Source organism: Poeciliopsis prolifica, unplaced genomic scaffold (genome assembly GCF_027474105.1).
Source record: "Poeciliopsis prolifica strain line A6 unplaced genomic scaffold, Auburn_PproV2 SCAFFOLD020, whole genome shotgun sequence".
NCBI lineage: Eukaryota > Metazoa > Chordata > Actinopteri > Cyprinodontiformes > Poeciliidae > Poeciliopsis > Poeciliopsis prolifica.
Window position 1 is genome coordinate 1,580,376 of NW_026562395.1, and position 22,504 is coordinate 1,602,879.

General features: G+C 38.6%; 1 protein-coding gene across 2 annotated transcripts; it reads left to right on the forward strand.

Moving 5' to 3' along the window:
* The first annotated feature begins 292 nt into the window (after positions 1–292).
* arhgap18 (Rho GTPase activating protein 18) lies at positions 293–20,813 on the forward strand. 2 transcript variants are annotated; one of them, XM_055044141.1, is made up of 18 exons: positions 293–449; positions 11,016–11,250; positions 12,388–12,520; positions 13,225–13,304; positions 13,406–13,555; positions 14,072–14,126; positions 14,690–14,808; positions 15,278–15,349; positions 15,463–15,556; positions 16,043–16,134; positions 16,436–16,513; positions 16,612–16,771; positions 16,852–16,934; positions 17,271–17,477; positions 17,592–17,726; positions 18,543–18,664; positions 18,754–18,809; positions 18,947–20,813. In XM_055044141.1, the coding sequence occupies exons 1-18, from the start codon at positions 415–417 to the stop codon at positions 19,036–19,038; spliced, it is 1,998 nt and encodes a 665-aa protein (XP_054900116.1). In that variant the 5' UTR covers positions 293–414; the 3' UTR covers positions 19,039–20,813. The 2 variants fall into 2 exon arrangements, with proteins under 2 accessions (XP_054900116.1, XP_054900115.1); XM_055044140.1 differs by lacking the exon at positions 293–449 and adding an exon at positions 1,799–2,150.
* The last annotated feature ends 1,691 nt before the right edge of the window (positions 20,814–22,504 follow it).

A 22,504-nucleotide genomic window follows, 5' to 3' on the forward strand; every position in this document is an offset into this window, starting at 1 on the left:
TTTGATCTTACATTTCACTAAGATGAATCCTTTAATTTTGACATCAGCCATCAGTCTTTTAAACAGGGTAGGCCTGACGCCTCCTTCTTTACCAAATGCATGTTTGTGACCTTTGCAGTGAGGCTGATAACATCTTTAAGAAGGAATGCAGAGGAGCAGAAATGACAGGGGCAGATGTATTCAGATGGGAGTTACTGGGCCAACTGGGAATACTGGAACTAAAAGAGGTTGGGATGACAAAAGGATCAGAGACTGGGAGGAGCAGGAAAAAAAAAAAAGTCTGATTGACCTTGCTGGTTAATCCGCTTGCCACAGTGTCTCTGTGTGAGTGTTTTACCACCATTTACCAGCACATGGCCTGTAAGCCATGCTGTGTTAAAGAAAGATCACCAGACTCTGAGATAGACGGACAGAATGGTCTCCAGGATCGTGGAGTGCTTCCATCTTAGGTAAGCAGGTCTAAACCAAGCTGTTCGTTTCAAGGCTTCTGTGTACAAACAAGTGTGTGAACATGCATTAGTGACTGTCCCTTTGCTCTGATCCATGTGTTGTTTCACAGACTTTTGTTTTTTGAAGTCAGCAATGTTCCCGAGAATGAAAATGTATTCTTAATCCACAAAATCTTGTTTCTTCATACAAAAATAATTATATCCAAGTGAGTTTTACTGTACTGTTTGCTTTTGCTGCTCTCTGTTGTTTGCTTGTTTGTTTTTTTTTGTAGAAATTGAAGGATTCTGGTTGTAGTTGATTGTAGCGAGGTCAACAAAATAGTTTCAAACACATGTACAGTGTCACACCACCGAGTACATTTCTAGTTGTTGTTGATGGAGGTTGGACTTCGTAGACAGGTTTCATTTAACTGAACTGATTAAACAATTGTGCAGAAATGAAAATCCATCTTTGCTTAATTAATACAATCAATTATTATTGATGTTCAGTTTATGAATTTATACAAAGTATTCATCCTGTTGGGATGCCAATAGGGATAGTGTTTTATTTACAGTAGTATGGCTCACCACCCAGGGTGCCATTTCATTTGGGCGAAGTAGACAATTGAAACAGACCAACTTTTTCAGAAGTTACATTTTGGTTGTTACAGTGAAAGCAATGTAAGAAAGTTTGGTCATAAACCACTAGAGACTGATGCTAAAGTTAGCTGCTAAGCTGTAACATCGTATGATAATGTGAATGGATATTTCACCCCCTCTTTTTTATTTATTTATTTATTTATTTATTTTTTTTTAAGAAAACCAGATTACATTTGATAATATGTAGTTTAAAATATGAAAGACTAAGACATTATTTAAAACAGTTTCAGATCATTATTCTGATTGTCAATACTCAACAAACTTGTTCAATGTCTTTGCACCGGGTCAAGGTCCCAGCAGGTTCAGTGATGTGGTCTAAAAGTCTAATTTTAATGTACTCACAGCATGCATTAAATTTTTTCCTCTTCAGTTTAAAACTGAAAGAAATTGCACAGTTAAATCCAAACTCATTCATAATCCTGGCAAATTTAAAATATTTTTAATTCAAATTAAATTGGTAAATACATAATTTCCAGTGAAACATCATTTATTGGTTGAATGAAGCTTAAATCTGCCAGGAGAACGAGTCATTTTGGGGTTCACTCACTGCATGCATGCCATTTGGGATGCGGACTTCTCCCAGCAGAAAACAGTCAGTACTCTCATACACCAGGAGGGGGCGGTGTTGTCTCTGGAAAGTTGACCTGCTGATTCGGCCAATCCCTGATCTGCGGTCAGCGTGTAATCCAGCCCCAGTCCTGCTCCTGCGCTCCGGGAGAGGACACACCAGAGGGAACGAGACCAGGGTCCGGACGGAGTGGAGGTTCGAGTCCGCGTGAGTCGGCGACAGAGAAGTCCAGCTATGGAAAGCCTCCGCAGATAGGACCTCAAACACACTCCGAAGCGGAGGCGGAGCTCATCTATAGATTATAGATCGGATGTCAGCCGTGAATGAGACAGACGGAAGACGAAAAAAGGGAGAAACATGAGTCGGCACCAGTCTCAGGGAGTGGTTTTAACGGGTTACCACAGCAACGCCGAGCTGCTACCGCAAACCGGACTATGTGGCGGTTCCACTCCCAGCTGTCCGCCGGTACCGAACCGGGAGCCCGACTTGCTCAGGTGGGAAATGCGACCTGGTATTGTGACCGCAGCTCATTCCTTCAGGGGGGAGCTGAACTATAGCTACGTGCGTCTTGCGTGTTCTCGAGCAAGTGGGCAAAGGTCAGAGTGATGGCGCACTTTTTCTCATTTTGCAGCCTGAGTGGCGTGAATGTGCTGACATTGCAGGAAAGTTAAAACTCAGAAAGCAGTCAGAGCTGTGTGCAGAGCTGCACCACAGGCAGGCACTTTTTTCTTTAATTGTAGCTCCTGGGACCACGCGGCTCCACCCTTGGGCTCGGGTTTATGTTTTTCCTTTACCTCATTTCTAATCAGCAGGTTCACCTTGACTTTGTTGCACTGTGCTAGATTACACAAAGGTGGCTAATTCACAGCTTCCACACACACCTTCAGGTCTAAGGTTAATTAGATTTGAATTGTTCCTTAAGTCCATGGTCGTGTAATTGTCTACTATTTAATTGTTTGACATAATTATAGAGTCATTCTTTATGGATGATTTGAGCGGTACGGTCATTTATTTCTGTTTGTGAAAAAAAAACATGAATGAAAACCGATATTGGCTAAAAGAAACGCTGATGCCCTCAAATGAAAACATTGTACACTAGCTTTTCTATAATGACTAGAAATTTTAAGACTTTAATGAAACATAAAACATGTCATTTATCTGTCATTTAGCTATGATTTATTTTAGAAGAGTGCAAAACTATGCACTCTGGTTATTTCCACAAGTACAGCCATGTTTTATTCATTAAGCCAACACAAAGTAGTGCATAATCGTGAAACAGCAGGCTGATCAAAATATGGCACTGACCTGGTCACTGCTAATGGAGTAGGGTAAGTGTTAAGAAGTTTCATTTGAAGTTTACCAAGTGCCTTCTAGAGAAAAGGGTATGCATTGGGAAGAAGGTAATTTGGTCTTATAAAACAAACTTTGAACTTTCTATCAGAACCCTATGTGGCTGCTGTGGGGTGTTTTTCCATCAGCACCGACAAGAACCAGAAGAGTTTTGATAGGAAGACAAAATATGGGGTAATCCTGGAGGTCAACCTACTAGAGCCAGAGTTACAATGACATTTGTTAGACCGAAGCGTTTGAGTTAGAACGTCCCAGTCAAAGTTCTCACTTCATTCCACTGAAAATTCATGTCAGGGCTTTTGTGAAGTTTAAAGGGAGATAAAAACTTTGCCACAGTTCCAAAACAGGATGCCTGAAATTGTGAGAATATTGCACTGCTAAAGGAAAGAGATGACTAAGCATACTGACTATACTAAACGTTTCATCACCCAAAAAGGAAGGAAAGAGCGCTGAAGTGTCTTCCTTCATAGCTTGGCTGGAATATTTCTCTTCCTATTTGTTCTGTGGGCCTTCTGTGGATTTAACCAATTCAGTGTGATCCTCTTGAAATAAAAACATTTAAACTCTTCTTCACCCTCTATTAAAAAAAATAAATAAAATCACAAACTTTCAGTACAGACTTGCTGATTCAAAATTGTAAATCACTTATTCTTGCGTTGAGCGACATCCTTATTTTTAGGACGTTGCTCAAACAGTTACAGACAAATCTGAGTCCTACGTTTTTACAATATCCTCATCTGTTCATCCTCGTGCAAAATGTGAAGATGCTGCATCAGCAAAACAATCTGTGATGTGGTAAAGATTAGAAAACAACTACCCTTTTGGTTTATATTGATACGTCAACCACTGTGAGTGTGCGGTAGATAAAATGGAGATGCGCGTGTTCCAGATGGCTTGCTTACCTTGCTAAAAAGAAAGAGTCACATTACAGACTTCCTTTGTCTCACCTCGGTCAGCAGTGTGTGTGAGTCCCGTCTAGGCTGACCGGTGTGAGGCTAAGTTTGGAGGCCATTGTTCTCCTCAGGTCAGGAAACGTAAAACAAACAGACCGTAAGCTTCTGGCCTCGCACCAGCTAGACATCCTACCTACGGAGCCTTGGGTTACGCGTCTGCTCGGGAGTCTTGCAAGGCATTGTCTTTGTCCTTTAAATGGAAGGAAGTGTGGAAATTGGGCAGAGAGGTTTTGTTTTTCAGTTCCCCGCAGTGACTAACTTAAGCTCAATCACTTGTATTAATTCAGACGCATAAAATAGAGTCAAGATGATCAAGAATGGTAAACTGTCTGGGATGTTAGGAGTTTTCCGTCACACAAGGATGAATTGTATGTTACGGATTCATCTGATCTGAAGGGCAGATTGTATACTGAAGCATTTGGTCATCGTTGAGCCAAATAGCGGTGGGGGTGGGGAACGGACAGAGACATGCTCTGTCTTCAAATGCGCCAGCTGACATCTGTTGATCTGAATGCACATGCTAAGTTTTGAGGCCATTGTTGATGGGGACAAGCAGTACTTATCCTCTTCATAAATTTCCTACACTCTCCCATTCTTTGCTAGTAAACTGTACAATCGCATAGTTATGCATGAGGGCTATTTGAGAAGCCTTTGACCCTGTGTCCACTGAAATGGGCGTAGCATATTTCTATCCAAAATAAGCAAATTACCATTTAAATAAAGCTCGACACTAATTGCTTGCTGCTTAACCAACGACAATGAAGAATAAATTTAACTTTTCCACTGGTTGGTATTAATTCATAACAGGTCCTAGTTCTGGTTAAGAAGTCAGGGTTTGATTATATTGTGAAGTAAAACTGACTAATTGTTGATTGTTTAGGGAAATGAAATCAAAACTGACTTTTTCTGCTGTTTGTCTGGAAGAGTGTGTGTTTTTTTATTCATTGAACTTTGGCTTGAAAGGAAACAGATTTGAATGCTCAACTAAGTTATATTTTAACTTTATCAAGTTACTAAGTATGTTAATGATTAAACTTAAGAAAAAAAACTTGAATTATTTGTATGTTTACTTGAAGATCTTATTTGAATAGTAGTGGTCCTGAAAAGTCGTAGATTTGATGTTCTGGAAATTGCAGGTTTCTTGTCATTTCTCACAGTGTTGGTCAATAATGTGTTATTTTAAACTCTATGCTAGCAGTGTTAGCATTAATAACTTAATTCCTTTGAGAATGCAGACTCTTTCCTTAATTCAGATTTAAAATAGATGGTCAAATGTTAGGGTATTGGTAGGGTTCAGTTTGTACAGAAATTGGAAGTTCATAAACAGACCAACTTTAATAAGTTCAACCATCCTGTTACTTTGTAAACCGCTTATAGTGGTTTTCATAGAGACGTGGTACATTTTGTCATAATTTTCAAGCTTCTCACAAGTACAAAAAATGGCAAACTTTGAGTTTTCACTCCTTAGTAACAACTTTCACAATGAGGAGTGTTTTTATTGCTAAATGTTAGCGCTTTGGTATGGTTAAGCCCAATATTATTCACACCCCTTGGAGATTTAGGTTTCGACTTGATTGTGAAAGAAGGTCTGTGGAAGGAGTTAAAGATTAAGGCGATGGCAACATCAGACGATCTCTTTATTCAAAACTTCTAATGTTTTTCTCACAGTGAGATAAAATCAAGTAACAAGTTTAATCTCCATTGTCGATTTAAGCATCAAAGAAAACGGAAAATAGTTATCAGTAACAGAAAGGCAGGTGGAATCATCTTCACCCAAGAAGTCACACAAACTGATAATTGGCATTGAACAGTCTGGGTGAGACGTTTCCTCAGATCCCAACTTATGCTCCTCTCACCAGCGTTGAAATTATTGTTTGCTGGATGAAAGGGTTTCCTCTCTGCTCCCCCCACTCACACTGCCAGACACACTGACTGGCTTACACCCTCCATCAAGCTGATCAAAGGTGTGTGGATGAAGACGGAACAAAGTTTAGAGCAACTGCACGTCCAGCTGCAGCTCTGTTGTCCTTTTTAGGTCATCTCTACTCGGAAGTGTGAAACTGTTTTATTTACAAGAGCAGCCTCTGTCAGGTTTAGGACTGTAAACATAATGTAGTCACAATAAATCTTTAAACTTATACAAATTGTGCCCAGTGTATTGATAACCTTATTTCTAAAAAAGGAAGACTTGCATGCACTCCAGCTTTCATTTTCTCATATATTACCAAGTTCCAATCATTAAACATGTTAAGCTCTTGTTTAAACACAGTGTAAATTCATATTTTCTATCCAACAGGGGGAAACTTAAACAGTCATTGAGGTAGGAAAGTCTTGTCCAATCAGAATGCTTGGATGGTCTGTATCGAATTGAACATTTTGCTTGTTTTTTTTTTTTTTTGTCAGCCTGGGGTTTGTTTTTGACTGACCATGCTTGTGCGTCTGTTATTCTCTCATTTAGGAAACACCTATCACCCCATGTCTATCATTTTTAATATGAAATAAGGTTATAAATATTTATCTCATTAGATCAATACACATATTGTCAAAAATATCAGACTTTTAATTAGCCGCTCCATGATGCGTATGCTCAGGCGCCACAAAAACCCTGACACAGTTTCCTGAAATTTGTGAAATGCACCTTTAACAGGTGTGACAAGGTGAGGGACAGTATGATATTCTCTCATCCTCCACATATTGTCGCAGTCTTTTACACCAAAAGCTAACAAAAACATTTAAAAGTATGTCTTTTATTTTAAACTGAAGAGCAAGATAATTTCCTCTCCCTCTAAAATAAAACGAGCTCCTTATGGATTGTATTTTTATGGTGCTTCATCCTCTGACCCTCTGAATGTTCTGTGGCGTGGGAATGCTTCAGATGGTGGAACAGATCTGGTGTGTTTCTGCCTCGAGTTGGCACGACACTGAAGCCTGATGTTGATCAGATCTTAGATAGCCGGCCCACTTCCGTACAATCAAATTCATCTTTTTTTTCTCTTATCAACTATTTCATCGGCTGACACTTCGCTTGTGGAAGCTTGTTCAGTCACATTTGTATTACAGTCATGGACCTTTTGTCCATGACTGTAATACAATTTGTAGCTAAAACTTTCTGCGTTGGTGCTTAGCTTAGCCTAGCCTAGTGCTGAAAGGCAAAGGCTCATTGTCGTAGTGTAACTCACTCACATAGCCAATGTGTTGTGGCTTTTTCTCTTGTGAAAAATGTAACCATAGACTATAATGGATATCAAATGATCATAAATGTGTTTAAAATCATACTACTTTTGTTTAATAAAGGTATGATGGGATTTGTTATTTGACAGTCTGATAAAGAGGATTCTCAGAGCTATTATTTCCAAAGTAGTGCCCAAAACAGAACCAGCCTTCTTTATTAGGTTGTTGAGCTTTTTCAAATTCCTGGTTTCTGATGCAGCTATTCCCCAACAGATTACAGCAGAAAAGATGGAGTTCTGCATAGCAAACATATATGTTCTGTCCCTTCATGTAGACCGCTTTCATCCAGCCTATTATCCAGATGAACACTGAGGTATTTATGTTCCTCAACCACCTCCACTTCTTCCATGAAGCAAATAATGCTTGACCTAATTCTGTTTCTCCTGAAATCTACAATAATCTCATTTGATTTCCTGTAGTGCCACTTAGTTCAGATAAAAACAAACTATAGGATTGAAATAACTGCCCATTCATAGCTTAATAATGTTTTTTATTTAATTCCAAGAAGTTTTGTTGGTTTGACTTTTTACAATCTACTCCCGTCTTTACAGCTTGTAAAAGAAGAAGAAAAAAAAACTCTTTCTACCTAAACAGCTTTTTTTCCACCATTGTTCCTCATTTTTGGAAATTTTTTTTCTATTTATTGCATGCTGACTCGAGCTACAGTTGATGAACTTTAAAATCTGTTGGACAATAAAACGCACAGTTTATGCAGTCCGGGAAGAGGCAGAGTTAGTGAATCATTCTTGCTCATTATTTCCTGACTATTCTGCCCTTTCTATGCCATCCAATGAAATGTAGTAACTTCCAAGAGACTCATCTAGATCTCTGCCAGGAAGAGTTTTTAATCGTCTACGAGAGAAAAGTTGTAGAAATCAAACTGCAGACTCTAAAGTGAACAGCTGAGGAGTCTCTTGATCCGTTAGCTGTTATTTTGTTCTTTGAAAGCATGCATTTGTGATGGCCAAATTAATGAATGAAAGACTAACGCGGCTTGCTGTGTTTATCTGCAAACCTGATTTATAATTTAAAGTACCTTTAAAGCTTGGTAAATGTAAATGATTTACTCGCTTTTGAGTGAGCTGGCGTGTGTTGATTAGATTTAACCCAAATATTCTGCAGAAACCCAGCAAAACAGGAACATTTTTGCAATTCCATTCAAGTGAAAGCACTTCAGCTGGAGCAACAGAGATCAGAGCAAGTTTATGTAATTAGGAGCGCAGAGGAGGACACGGATCACATAAACTCAACTAAATCTCAGCGGGTGTTTTTAGATAAGAGGAGGAGGAGAAAAGGAGAAATATTTCAAGTGAAGGAGCTGTGAACGAAAAGGAATGGTAATGATTTGGGGTTTAGTCTGATGTCTCTCGGAGTTTTATTGTAAGTTAAACAGAGCTTGGTGGAAGGTCTGCTGTGGTATGTGGCCTCACTCTGAACTTTCAGATTAATGCTCTCTGCTGGTAATTCCAAGTTAATTAATACAGTACATCAAGTCACAGTGCTGTCCTTCTCATGCACTACCTTGATGAACTTTTATAACTCCAACAAAAATGTTTCTTTCCTACATAAAAACTCTTGTGGTTCAGTGTGCAACATGGACTATTTTCAAACACCAGAGCTTACAATCCAAAATATAATTTAAAAAAAAATTTAAAAAAGTGAAAAACTTGCCAGTGTTTTTCCTGTAACTTGTAGTAACCCAAGTCTTACCGATTAATCCAGTTTGTTGTTTACGTGTCCCAGGATTTTCTTTTTAACAAGTAGGCCGACGAGCGTGGCTATTCGTGATGGTGTGTTTGACTAGATGATCACATGCAAATAGATGGACACGACAGGTGAAAACCACCGTACAGCAGCTGTTGGCGGAAATATGACGGAGGCCACACAGAGCTCTGGGAAGCTGCATCATCTGCTCTGCAGCAGCTCCAACTGCAGAGCACGAACAGGAAATATGATAACAAGACAAGTTTGCCGCCAGTGTGGACAAGATTATAGAATCAGACATTTTTCAAATGTTTTAACGTTAGATTATTCTACTGTATTAAAACAAATTTTGCATACAAAAGATGTGCACAGTTCTGTACAAACGTATTTCTCCCCTCACATGTTTCTTCTTGTTATAAGATTTTGTTCAACTTATGGCATTTTATGTTAGATAAAGATAAATTAAGAACACACAAAAAGGAGTTTTCAAATTATGATTTCATTTCAGGGGGGGGGACACTGATCCGATGTGAAAAGTTAATTTGCCTACACCTAATAACTGGTTGTTCCACCCTTGGCAGCAGCAATTGTCATTACATGAAACATTTGGAATAAATGACAGAGGGACACATCACAGCAGATAAATTTTGCCCCCATGTTTTTTGCAAAATTATTTTTATATAGTCACATTCAATGATTTCTGAGCATAAACAATCTGGTTAAGATCAGCAAATCTAAGTTCACATTTTGACAAGGCCTTTCCAAACTTGTACCGATTGTGCGTAAGGTCACCAACTAATGGTGGCTATTTGTTTTTCTACCAGATGCAAAACTGTATGGTCCAACAAATCACCAACAAATCAGACATTTGTAAAACAGCTACCTTCATGTTTTATTATCAGTATGATCCTTTTTTATCAAATGCTGAATTAGGATTGTGACAGAAGTAATGGGGCACAAAATCCTCCAAAGTGGTCCATTTTGGTCTTGTCAGTCCATAGAGGATTTTACCAAAAGTTATTATTAGGGAATCTTTAACCTCCCGAGTTCTTGATACACTTTCAGAGTCATTTTTGTAGACTAGCCACTCTGTTTAAGGATAGTGGATTTCACTGTGGTTTGCCTTAGTCCCAATATGTCAGAAATATCTTTTCTAGCATGTTGCAGATGCTGGTGGCTTTGTTCTTGAATTTCTCTGAAACAGTGCAGGAAGTGTTGCTTTTTGAGATCTTTTTCTTGATTTCTTAGTATAGGTCTTGAAATAATCAGATAGGAGTGTAGCTCATGAAATTTAACTCATCTGTCAACATAGGACGGTAACTCATTTATCATTTATGGAACGGGTCATTTTTTTTCCCCCCGACACAACAGGTTGATTCAGATAGCTTTTCTTTTTGCTGCTAATAAACTAAATCATAATTTAGAGATGGCTTTTTGGATTTACCTGGGTTATTTTTTTTAACTTTTATAAAAATTAGTTTGATCCAAAACATGTAAGTATAATATTACTCTTGTATTTGCTTCCCTTTTATTTTTAGCTGTGCAAACATCATTGAGTTGTTTGCTAAATGTGCATGAGGGTGGTTTCACCTGGTAAGTGAAGTCACTCTGTTACTCTTAGCAGGCCACTCTATCTTCTCTGTGCTAAGCAACATTATTGTACACCTCAGCAATAGACTGACTAAGATTTATGTGTTTATCTATGGTGAAGCGAAGGTTGAGGGCCACGGGGTGTGCTATTTTTGTTCCCCGGCAGATGTTGACGTCATTAGCAGCCTGGTTGAAAATACAAGATGTTTATTGGTTTTTCTGTGATTTCAACCATTGACAAACCCACCTGTTTTGACACACACTCACAGATTTGGGTTGAACACATTTACTGCAAGTCCAAGAAGACATGGCTGAGTGTAACAGCTCTAACCAACACAACGCCTCTAACCAAGGAATACTTTTATGATTAGTGTGTAGCTATTACCATGTCTGATAAACATGGTGCAAAGTACACAACTACAAGTGAAACAAAAAATAATTTCCAGCTGGAATGCTTTCAAGGATTTTAGCTAAATACATATTATATATTTTTACTTCTTTTTTTTTCTTCTTTTTGTGTCTCATTAACAGTCGCAAAACAGGCCACTACAGTCTTGAACATAACCAAAGCACACAACAAGAAGATAGATATGGACCTTCGTTGGACACCAGTGGTACAGGAGCGAGCAACACTGAGTCAAGTTCAAGTTCTTCTGCTCATCCCGGGTCCCAGCCTTCCTCCAGCCCTAAGCTGGGTTCCAGTCCGAGGCACAGTCCCAACTCCAAACCCAGAAAACAGCCCACATGCCAGCGCAGCTTCTCTCAGGTAAGAACTGAAGGAATACAATTGGTTGGCTTGTTATTAACCATTTAAACTTTTGTATACTACAAACCAGTGGATGACAGAGAAAAAGTTACCTTTGGTGAAGAAGATATACTTGAGTGAAGAAATCTTTAGGTCAGTAGTTTAAAAAAAAAAGTCAGGATAAGCACAAAGAAGAATGCTTTTTAAATTTAACCTACATGTTGAGGCGCATCTGTGACTAATTTAGTCTACAAAAGAGAGAGCAATGACTTTGAACAGAAAACAGGAAGGCTGAACATATTACATATGATTTATCTGTTTCACCTCTCAACCTGCATCTGTTCTCGATTAGGCTAGATTTTTAAACGTCAATACAATATCCTGAAGCGGGTTTAAAATATTTAAAACTGGAGATCACTAATTGGATTGAAGTATTTCTAATATTTCATCTATCGCAAGTCATATCATCATCAACATCTCTAATGCATTTTGTGTTTAAATGTGTCCTATTTTATGTAGTTTGGGGCCAGTTATGCCAGGGGTTCAGCTCATAAAGTCATGGTTTCACACTCCTGTTCAATAGGGGGCGACTGTGAGCTGTTAACTGTGTGACCAACAAAGTGACTTCTCTTTGTGCTTTGACACATTTTTGTCTGTGTTCTCAATTGTGCAAATGTTTTTCAGCATTTTTCTCAGTGGGTCTTCCAGAAACAGCCATACTTGCTTGTAATTTAACTTGAGCCATTATTTGTTTCCTGTTTCCTCAATACAACTTTTTGAATGGGAATTTATCTTGGGCAGCTCATTAGCCAGCCATTTTTAAATATCCGAAGCGACAAATGGCTCTTTTAAAAATTATTTCTTTGCGTTATAATAAGTGTGATTAAATTTAGGGGGGTTACGTAAAAAGATATTTTTGTTTTAATGATGGGAACTCTGGCAGAAACTGCCTGAGGCTTGTTCTGACAGGCTGTGCTTGTTTTTTTTTTTTGTTTTGTTTTTCCTTTCTACCTTTAACTTGTTGCGTCAGGTCCTGAAGGGTTTTTCATGTGTGAAAATATCAAGGAAGACAACCTCAGCTGAGGACGGACCCGAGAACAACGTCTCGAAGCTGTAAATGTTCACATCTCAGACCCTGAGTGTTTGCACTTCCCACAGGACTCCCTGGATGATCTGGAGATGGACGACTACTGGACGGAGATTGAGAACATCAAGAGTTCAGGGGAAGGACATGGGAGGGGAGGAGGAGAAGGAGAAACTCAAGAGGAGGAGCAGCAGAAAGCTCCTGAAGGTGGGATATTCTGTTTCTATTGACGGGATTAAATAAAACTTTATTTTCCTACATATGCAGATATTTTTCTACTGGTAGTTGGGTCGTGTGTGTAGTTTAGTTTCTGTCATAATCTGAATATTAGATATGCAACTTGGAAAAATGCCCTTTATCTGACTTATGGAAACATGCTGGGAGTAAGCTTGTTTGACATTTTGTATTTCTTTTTGTTGCCGAATCAGAACTTACTGTCAAAGCTGCATCAAAAAGACTGTCGCGTTTTAGTTTTTGCAATTTTTGTCCTTGAATTGGATCATTTTGCTTCATTGGAGACATTTACTGAAACATGCTTTAAAGCTGATGACCAAGTGAAAGTCAACGATGACGTATGCAGACTGTTTTAATGCCATTGCTCGTTAGAAATTAAATATTTGTCTGTCTTTTTCCTGTTATATTAGGGTCTGTTGTTCTCAGGAAGCTTTTTCCTGTATGATTTCTTTGTTCACCTATCTTTGTTATTAATCTCTTCCATGTAGTATAATTATTTAACTGTTTTGTACAAGAACAAATTTTACCCATTTTAGTAATTTTTATGTAAAACATATTTTTATAGGCTGGAAAAAGAAGACTAAATACAGAAAATTATTTATCTATTTCCCATTTTCTTTCCCTTCATCCTTTTGGTCCTTCATGTCTGAGAAAAATGACTTTTTCTCCTTCTTTAGAAGGAGAGCATGAGGAGGCGTGGCTTACAGAGGCAGGGCTAGTACGATTGGTGGACGATTCCTTGGCACCCGAGGACAATGTGAGCAGATAAACAACCCATACAGATTCACAGATCAATGAGAATCGGGACAATACACGAGAAAATACCTTCCTCTAATTTTGGCTCCTATTGGTTGACAGGAAGACAGCGCCGTGTTCCTGTCCACCCTCACCAGAACGCAGGCCGCCGCTGTGCAGCTTCGTGTGTCGTCTTATCAGCAGACTCTGCTCCGGCGACGCAACCGCCAACACTTCCCTGATGTTCGGGATATATTCAGACCTCCTGAAAAGGTGATCAGATGAACCTCACATCAGCATGAAAAACACGCTAGAAACCTTAAAATAAAGACTTTGAAATAGTCAAAAAAAAATTTGCCTGCCTCTGTATTGTAGTTTCTGATATTGAGCATTAATAAATCTGTATAGATTGTTAGTTTGTTCTTTTTGTAGACATTTTTCAGACTTTACTCATTTATTTTTTTTTTGCCTTAGTTTTGTAATTTTGTTTACATTAACGATTTTCAAACAGAAAAAGTATATGGATTTGGCCCAAATATACAGGTACATTTTGCAAAACGGGTGCAAAAGAGGAGCGGCAAAAACAAATGAGATGGATTAGCAGTTCTTGCCAACAGATGCTATCATTCAGGACCTGCTATGAGTTACAACATTTAATTTCCTTTTAAAATAAATAAAGCAGTTTTGAATTGGGTTGAGTTCATTATATATATTTATATATATTTGTAGCATGTTGCTCTGTGTCATAACGTCTTGTGCTGCAGTGTCTCACTGTTATGCTCGTTACAGAATGAAGAGCCTCCTGAACTGAAAGAGGGAAGTGAGAAAGATGCAACTACTGCTGGTATGAGCAGCTCACACCTCTAAAATAAAGCACATTCAGGATTCTTTGTTGTGGATTTTATGAAACTGGGACCAAATAAATGTCTGCCTTGGAACTGAGATTTCATCTCAGCGAGAAAGAAACTAAATCCGAAGGATTCTGTTTAATTTAGTCATATATGACAGGAATTGAATAAGGATAGTAGCAGAAGTCTGTGCTGAATTTTAGAGGAAGTGCCGTCGATGACTGATGCATCAAAGGAAATGTTTAGGGAAGCTGATTAGATTCAGATCAAAATACTGATTTAAAAGCAGGGCATGCATACAGGTGAGGGTAGCATTTCTGTAAATGGTAGGAAGTTACGTGACTCCTTGTAAATGCGGGTTAATTTTCTATCACAGTAGTTGAAACTCAACAGACCCCTCTTACTTCCTTTTTGACATCTGCAATGACTAATACGCAGGGAGATGAAACGACACTTAAGCATTTTTTTCCTGCCTCGTGGTTTCAGATCATCAGCACAAAAACATTAAAAAAAACTACCTGTTGAGCACATTATTTCATTTCTCTGTACCTCTCTGCAGAAACGGAGACAGAACTGAATGTAGAAGTGGCGTTTTCGGAGCAGGCGCTCTCTTACCGGGACAATAATCAGAGGTTGAAGGTCAACAGCAGCCTTAACTCCTCTGATGACAAACTTCCAGTGAGTCATAAAATTGTACACAATGGCTGTGTGGCGTATCTACAGGTATACTTATGCTTTCAGCACGTCAGCGTTTGTTTAACAGCCTGAACTTTGAATATATACATACCACATTAAGAACCTACGTAAATTAATCATGTTTTTTATTCAATAGTTGTTCATCATTAGCAGTAATTATGTTGTTCTTTTATTTCATAGATGACGTTAGAATAAATAGCAACATAACTCTGCTTTGTTTCGACATGTTGGTAACAAGCAGAGGTTTTTTGTTTTTCCGAGCCCTCACTGACTGCAGTGACATCTGGTGGTTGATGTTTGTATAGCAGTTAAACTCATTCATAAAGACAATGTTGTTGAGACTTTGTACCTGGTTTAAATGCAGGCAGTATTTTTTAGATTTTTTTAAAGATTTTTCTATCAGTTACTGAAAACTCTGTGCCCTAATGTTATTGCTTTTGTTTGTCTTCAGGACTTTAAGCTCCTTCGGGATAAAACGGGTCAGACCAGAGTGGGAGATCTTTCTCCCTTGGACATGAAAAAGGTAAAAACCCTGTAATAGGGCAATCTATAGACACATAGTTAAAATGAGTTTTTTTAGATGGCAGACTGATATCGTTTTGTGTGCGTATTTGTTTTTTTGACACAATCTTTCAGGTGCGCAGAGTTGTTCTGGTAGAGATGACTGCTCTCTTTGACACAGCTGGAATAGATGTCAAGGCCAATAAACCTGGCAGAGTGAAAAGCAAAGGTATTGTTGCACAAGAAGAAGAAAAAAAGCACAGTGTGTTACAAAGCTATTTATATTCCCGGAAATTTCTCATTTCTCAATAGCAAACTTTTGTATTATTCATTAGGATTTTATGTGTGAGACCAACACGGTGTGGCGTGCAATTGTAAAGTGGACAGAAATAGTACACATCGTAGTTTAGAAAAAAAGTGTTTGTATTTTGCTTAATAAGTCGATCAATCCTTTGTAGAACTCTTTTTACTATTGCTATTCTTGCTGTGCTAAATAGCTAGTGTTTAACCCCATTAAAGTATACAGATTTTTGCAATTCTAACATGAGAAAATATGGGGTTTTAAAGGTTGTAAATACTTTTGCAAGGCCCTGTAGCATGTTTTAATGTGTTAAAACACATTTTGTTCACTCTGTGTGTGTGTGTGTGTGTGTGTGTGTGTGTGTGTGTGTGTGTGTGTGTGTGTGTGTGTGTGTGTGTGTGTGTGTGTGTGTAGAAAGTGGACTTTTTGGTGTTCCTCTGATAACTCTTTTGGATCAAGACCACCGACGGGTTCCTGGGACCAAAGTGCCACTTATTCTGCAGAGGGTGAGCATCATTCATTCATTCATTCATTCATTCATTCATTCATTCATTCATTCACTCTCTCTCGTAGAGCCCTGCAAAGGTTACGATAGGGATGAAGGAAAATGTCAATTACTCTCATTTTTAATATAAAGTTTTGAATCTTTTTCATCTCTCTTTAGGATCAATAAGTTATTTTTGAGCTGAACTGAATTGAAACCACAATACAATTGTACTATAATGTGTATTGTAGCTCTCATTACTTTCACAGTTTGATATAAAACTTTTTTTTACTTCTTTACCTTTGTCATTCCTTTATTTCCAGCTCATCAGTCATGTAGAGGAGGAGGGATTAGACACTGAAGGTTTGCTACGTATCCCTGGAGCAGCCACTAGAGTCAAGGTATTTTCTTGCATGGACGCTCTATAAATTTAAATTAGTTTACTCTAGATTTCACCCTAATTCACATCGCCTGCTGGTGTGCCTTCACCCAAATTCAGTCACTGTGCCAGGAGCTCGAGTCGTCTTTCTACGACAGGACGTTTCAGTGGAAGCAGGTGAAGCAGCACGATGCTGCGAGCCTGTTGAAGCTGTTCATCAGGGAGCTGCCCCATCCACTGCTCACTGTGGAGTACCTCAATGCTTTTATCGCAGTCAACAGTATGTATCGGGTCTGTTTGCATAATTTATGTGACATAGTTTGAGGTCTGACCATGCTGTTGTGCTTTGTGTTGTGAAAGAGCTTCCCACAAAAAAGCAACAGCTTCAGGCCTTGAACCTGCTGGTGCTTTTGTTGCCTGAGGCCAATCGGGATACTTTGAAGGTAAGTTTATTTGTATAACACTATATATGCACAAAGGAACTCAAATCGACGTATAGGAAAAAAATGAGATAAAGAGTGTAATGTAATTACCAGATGACACAAGGTATTTCCATTCTGAAGTATTTGCAATTTACAATATTTCAAATACCATGTCGCTAATTAATCTTGATAAACCTATACTTCTGGAGGTGCAGGAAACTTAATCAACCTATCAGAAGGTTTATACTCCATGTCTTAGACTTTGAAGCTAGCAGCACACTCCCCTCTAAATTAACATCGGCTGTGTCTTTCTTCAACAAAAGAAACATGTTTTAAAGTAAGAATTTCCTTTTGCAGGCACTGGTGGAATTTTTCCAGCGTGTCATCAGTCATCAGGTCAAAAACAAGATGACTCTAAACAACGTCTCTGTTGTCATGGCACCCAACATCTTCATGTTCAAAGGCTTTCGATCCAAGGTGACGGAGCAGCAGGAGTTCTCCATGGCAACCAGCACAGCCAACATCGTCCGGCTGCTCATAAGATACCAAAATCTCCTTTGGACGGTAACTGAAGATGTTAAACATGACCGTAATCAGCAATGGAGATGCTTTCTAATGTGTCTTGAGTACAGTATCTTCTAAAAGACAATTTTATCTCTCCTTTACCATCTACTTCAGATCCCAAAGTTTATTTTGACTCAGGTCAGGCACCAAAATATGGAAAGCCACCGGAAACTGTACAAGGACAAAGCTGTACGGAAGCTGCTGAAGAAGATAACCACCGAGAGACCGGTTGATAAAGCTATCCCAGAGGTAGGAGAGGATTTGCTTTTACTTGTCTAGTTTTAGTAATAGCTAGTAATTATTCAGTAATTATCAAATAATTAACTCATAAAAGTTGGGCCCTTGTGTAATTCTCATTTTTGAAACTTTTTGTCTTAGCTGAAACAGAACAAACTTGTCATTTTGAAAGCAGAAAGTGGAACATGTTGATGACAAGTTTTAAAAATGGGTTATAACACTGACAACAAACACAAAACATGTGTGGTCATTTAATTAAGTGAGATTAAAAAAAATATATAGTAAATTAATAGTTCTGGAATATTTAAAAGTTTTATGGGGCTCACACACAATACAGTTTAGCTCAAAATAAGAATCCCGACCTGCTGGTCCTTCCACAGGTCCAATATTTAGTCTAATGAGGAACAGTGACATCTAGTGGTGATGTTGTAGAGTTTTACTCAAGCATTGAAGCAACGTTTTGAATTGTCGATCGTTTCCAGAGCACTACAAGCCTTTGCTCAACCCTTTTCAGCCAAGCAGTTAACACATCTGATTCGCAGTCTTGTTTTTATCTCCAAAATGATATGATATCTGGCTGGCAGAGAGTAATTACACTGCTTACACTTCGGCTTTTCGTACAATACTGTTAAGTGCCTGACCTTGAAAAAACAGATTTGTAACAGTAACAGTTGTTTGAAGAGTGTAACACTTTGTTAAACAGAGAAGTAATGTATTCCTAAACTCTCATTTAGGAGACAGATGTTTTGGATTATAACCTTGAATTTATGTGTGACGTCAAATTTATGGTTTTGACCCCTAACTCTCCACATCTGTGCTTTTCTCCAGGAGAACACTCCGGGATTTATTCGAGTTCAAGCACCGCAGTTCAGTAAAATATCCATGGCGATTCAGCTTACAGAAGATTTGCAAGCTGCTGATGTACTAACTCGCTTCCTAAGCCAAGACAGGTAACGTCTGCACGTATACTCAATTCGCTTTGCTCCAATAAAATGTCGACTACTGGCCTGTAGCTCTCTGCTTTCACATTTGTTTCCAGCTCAGTGTCAGTGAAAAAAGAAGATTTGTGTCTCTATGAGATTGGTGGAAACATCAGTAAGTTCAACTCCCAGCGCTACATAACTCAGCTGTTTAAATTTTCAGTCATTTATCTTTTATACATGAGATACAGTGACTGCAGCTCCTGATAACCCATCTGTTAATCATTTCTTTCTCTCTGGCCTTCTCTAAAGAGGAGAGATGCTTAGACGGGGAAACATACATGAAAGATCTTTCCCAGCTGAATCCTGCAGCAGAGTGGGTCATCAAAGCAGTACAGCGATGAATTCTGGTATGCAATGTCGTCCTGCGGGGTCCTGGCCTACTTCAAATTTCCTACTGAGACAAAGCTGCAGCTGATTCTCTGGAGTTTCTGGGGAATCCGGATGCAGTGGGGGAGTTCTGCATCTGCAGCAAAGCACTATTTGATTCTGGAACCTACAAGAGAACACAGGTGGTTCAGATGCAGGTTATTGTGTTATTTTGCAGATTTTTTTGTTTTAAGTTCTTTGCAATGTATTGATTCCCAGGGAGATTTTATAAAGAATCGTCTACATTTTTACAGAAGCTACCTTTCCGAAGCTACAGTGTATTTTACAGCAACTTGAAGTGATAAACCAGCGAAAAGTTGTGCATGATTGTGAAGTAGAAAGAAAATCAAACATTTAATCTTGATTAAAACTATCTAAAAAAATATATTTATTTTGGTTTACACTCGTGCCATACTTATTCTGTTTCGGGAAGAGAGTTGAAACCATTGCGAAATGTTGAAAATTGAGGATAATGTTTTATAGCCGTTCTTCCCCACATCGTTGTACCTGACCTGTTGTGTCCCTTGGTCTGCATGATGCTGTTTGCTCCTTAATGTTTTCTGACAAACCTCTGAAGGTTTCGCCGAACAGGTGGTTACTCTGGGCTCATTTAAGGGTTTCAGAGTAAAGGGGACTAAATATAACTGCACTTTATCATTTGCAAAACAAGGATCCGTTTTCTTTCGCTTCACAATAAGATTTCACTTTGTGTTGGTCTATCACATGAGATTATTGTAAAGTACATTCAGGCTTGTGGTTGTAATGTTATCAAAGTATAAATGACTTTAAGGGGTGTGTAAACTTTAGCAAGGGCACTAAACAGAAACCACTTTTGAAAGACTTTTTCCACTGGTGGAGAAATTCTTCCTATTTCCATACTGTGATTTATTGGTTCGCTTTAACGTTTTTGCTTTAATTAGATGCAAAACATGGTGCCGTGCAATAATGTGATAATTAGCAGATTCCGCTTCCATCAGATAAATAATTTCAGGCTTTTGGTTAAGAAGAGAATATTGTACTTATTTTACTCATTTCATTAAAGTTAATGACCACTTTATTGAATCTTGTATGACAGCAGTTGTCCAGGAAGGCTTCTAAAGGGAATTATGCATTTTAGGAAGCAAGGTGAAAAAGCTCCACTTTTTTGTTGTTTTTCTTTTTTTTTTTACGTATTCTTGAAATGATCAAAAGGATTCAATATGTCTTAGATTTTCAAAGGCATGCAGTGAAGACATATGAGTAAAGTTATGTACGAATAAACCTTTATAATCTGAGTGTTTCAACGTGTGAATATGATTCAATTAACAAAACTGCACAGATGTTATGAAAGAAGCGTTTTGTTTTTTTTGTTTGTTTGTTTGTTTTTTAAGTGAGCTTATGCAGTCATACATTTGCACATAATTAAGTTTGAGCCTTTGTGCCTTACCACTAATGTCAGGTTCTGTACTTGCAAACATTATCTGGGAAAAGAAAATATACTTTTTATTTTTGTGCACATATTGTGCTTTCAGTAGCAGCTTTATCTAATAGTTTCTGTCATATCTGCACTGCTATGTCGAACTTCCCAAACGGTTCACTTCTACAAAATCATGGAGAGTTAACAAAAATGTGATGACCTTTTTCGATTTCTTTGTAATGTTTACGCTGTCTCTTTCTGTAATGTGATTTGTTTTCTAAAAATGTATTAGCTGCCTTTTAAATGACCACCATGACTGCCTGTAAATAAATGTGAAGTAATTCATTACCACAACTTCTGCTGAGATTATTTATTTGCAATCACATTTTCAAAGTTCAATAACTACTAAACTCTGGTCAAGGCAACGTTAGGAACTCTGTTTCAGATCTTCACCCACGTGTGGTTATTTATTAATTTGGGATCGGGAATTTAAAAAAATCTATTTTGGTCGTTTCAGGTAAATAAAACGTGGCATGAATTGGATACTCTCCTAAAGGCAGCTGGAAATTCAAGTTTATTTTTAAAATTGGTACACTGTGTATCACCGACTTGTAAACATGCGATTATAGCCAGGTGGCTAATTTCCATCTCTAGGTCTATTGGCAGGTTGATGAGAAATCACATAAATACAAGGATAAAGAACACAAAATAACACAACAGAATCAGAAATCCATAATAAACCTTAAAATCCTTACGTAATTGCATATAATTAATGTCGGTTCTTTGCAAGAACCAGTTTAAAGATGTTTCCTTTAAAAAAAATAAAATGAAATTAAAGCTGCAAGCAGCCTCGAGCGGCCCTCGCAGCCAAGCGCCGCTCCGGCCTATTGCCACCGCAGGGTACTAGCAACCGCCGCCCGACGCCAGCCACCACAGATACTCTCAGCAGTTTTCAGCACCTCCGCCCGCACCGCGGAAACTGTTGCTCCGTTTCCATCAACGCTCCCCACGTTCTAACACAGAAGTCGTTGCGCGGTTTCCGCGCCCGTCCACCAGGCGGTACGCATCGATGCGTTCGGCGGCACTTCCTGACGACGCACAAAAAATGTGGTGCAGATTCGTTGATATAGCGAGGAGATATAGCTGGCGTATTAATGTAGTTGGCGCAGTGGAGTCAAAATACATTTCAATGTTGTTGGGGTGTTTAGAGGTCAACAAAGGTCATACATATCCAATTTGGCGCCAGTCGGATGATCAACGTATCATTTAGAGCCTATCATATGCACATGGTGAAGAACTGCAGTTCGCCATTTCTACACCCCAATGCGGTTTGGTCAGCAGCCAGCATTCACAGAGTTCATCATCTTGTCGTTTTAAGTCAGTATTCACATGATGAAACCCATATATGATAGAATAACAGTAAAACTCACAGGAGAAAAAACTGGTGATTGCCTTTGAAAAGTGGGCGGGGCTAGGGTGATTTCATCAAGTGATCATGGAAATGTGTTCAGGACTGTTCTATAGAGAAACACAGGAAGTGTGATGCAGCTGTGATCTTGCATTTGGAAGTTTTTTAATGTTTATGTTTCATGGCAAATAGTGAAAGTTTTACACTAAGCCACACCCATGCTTTGATGTTAACTGCAACTGAGATCTAAATGCAGTGCAACTTTAACATTTTCCTAAAATGAGTCAGGAAAATGGTAAAGGTTAAGATGTATCATTTTAATAAACCCTTCTGGTCAGTAACAAACCAAGGGCAATGCACATTCAGAGAGCACAGTTAACTTTCAGTACATTAGAACAAAAGCACAGGTTTAATCTCTCTCAATAATTAGGTATTAATCACAGCAAGTGGTCAAAGTAAATATTACAACCCCAATGTATCAGTCTTAAGAACTCAGAACGTTGTAAGATTGTCGCTCTCAACAATCGTAACCGATCATCCTGTAGTGTGTGGTGTGTTACGACCGATCGGGTCCAGTCGGTGGAACATCGGGACCGCTTTGATCTAAAATCGGGGATATTGACTGTCTTTAATCATC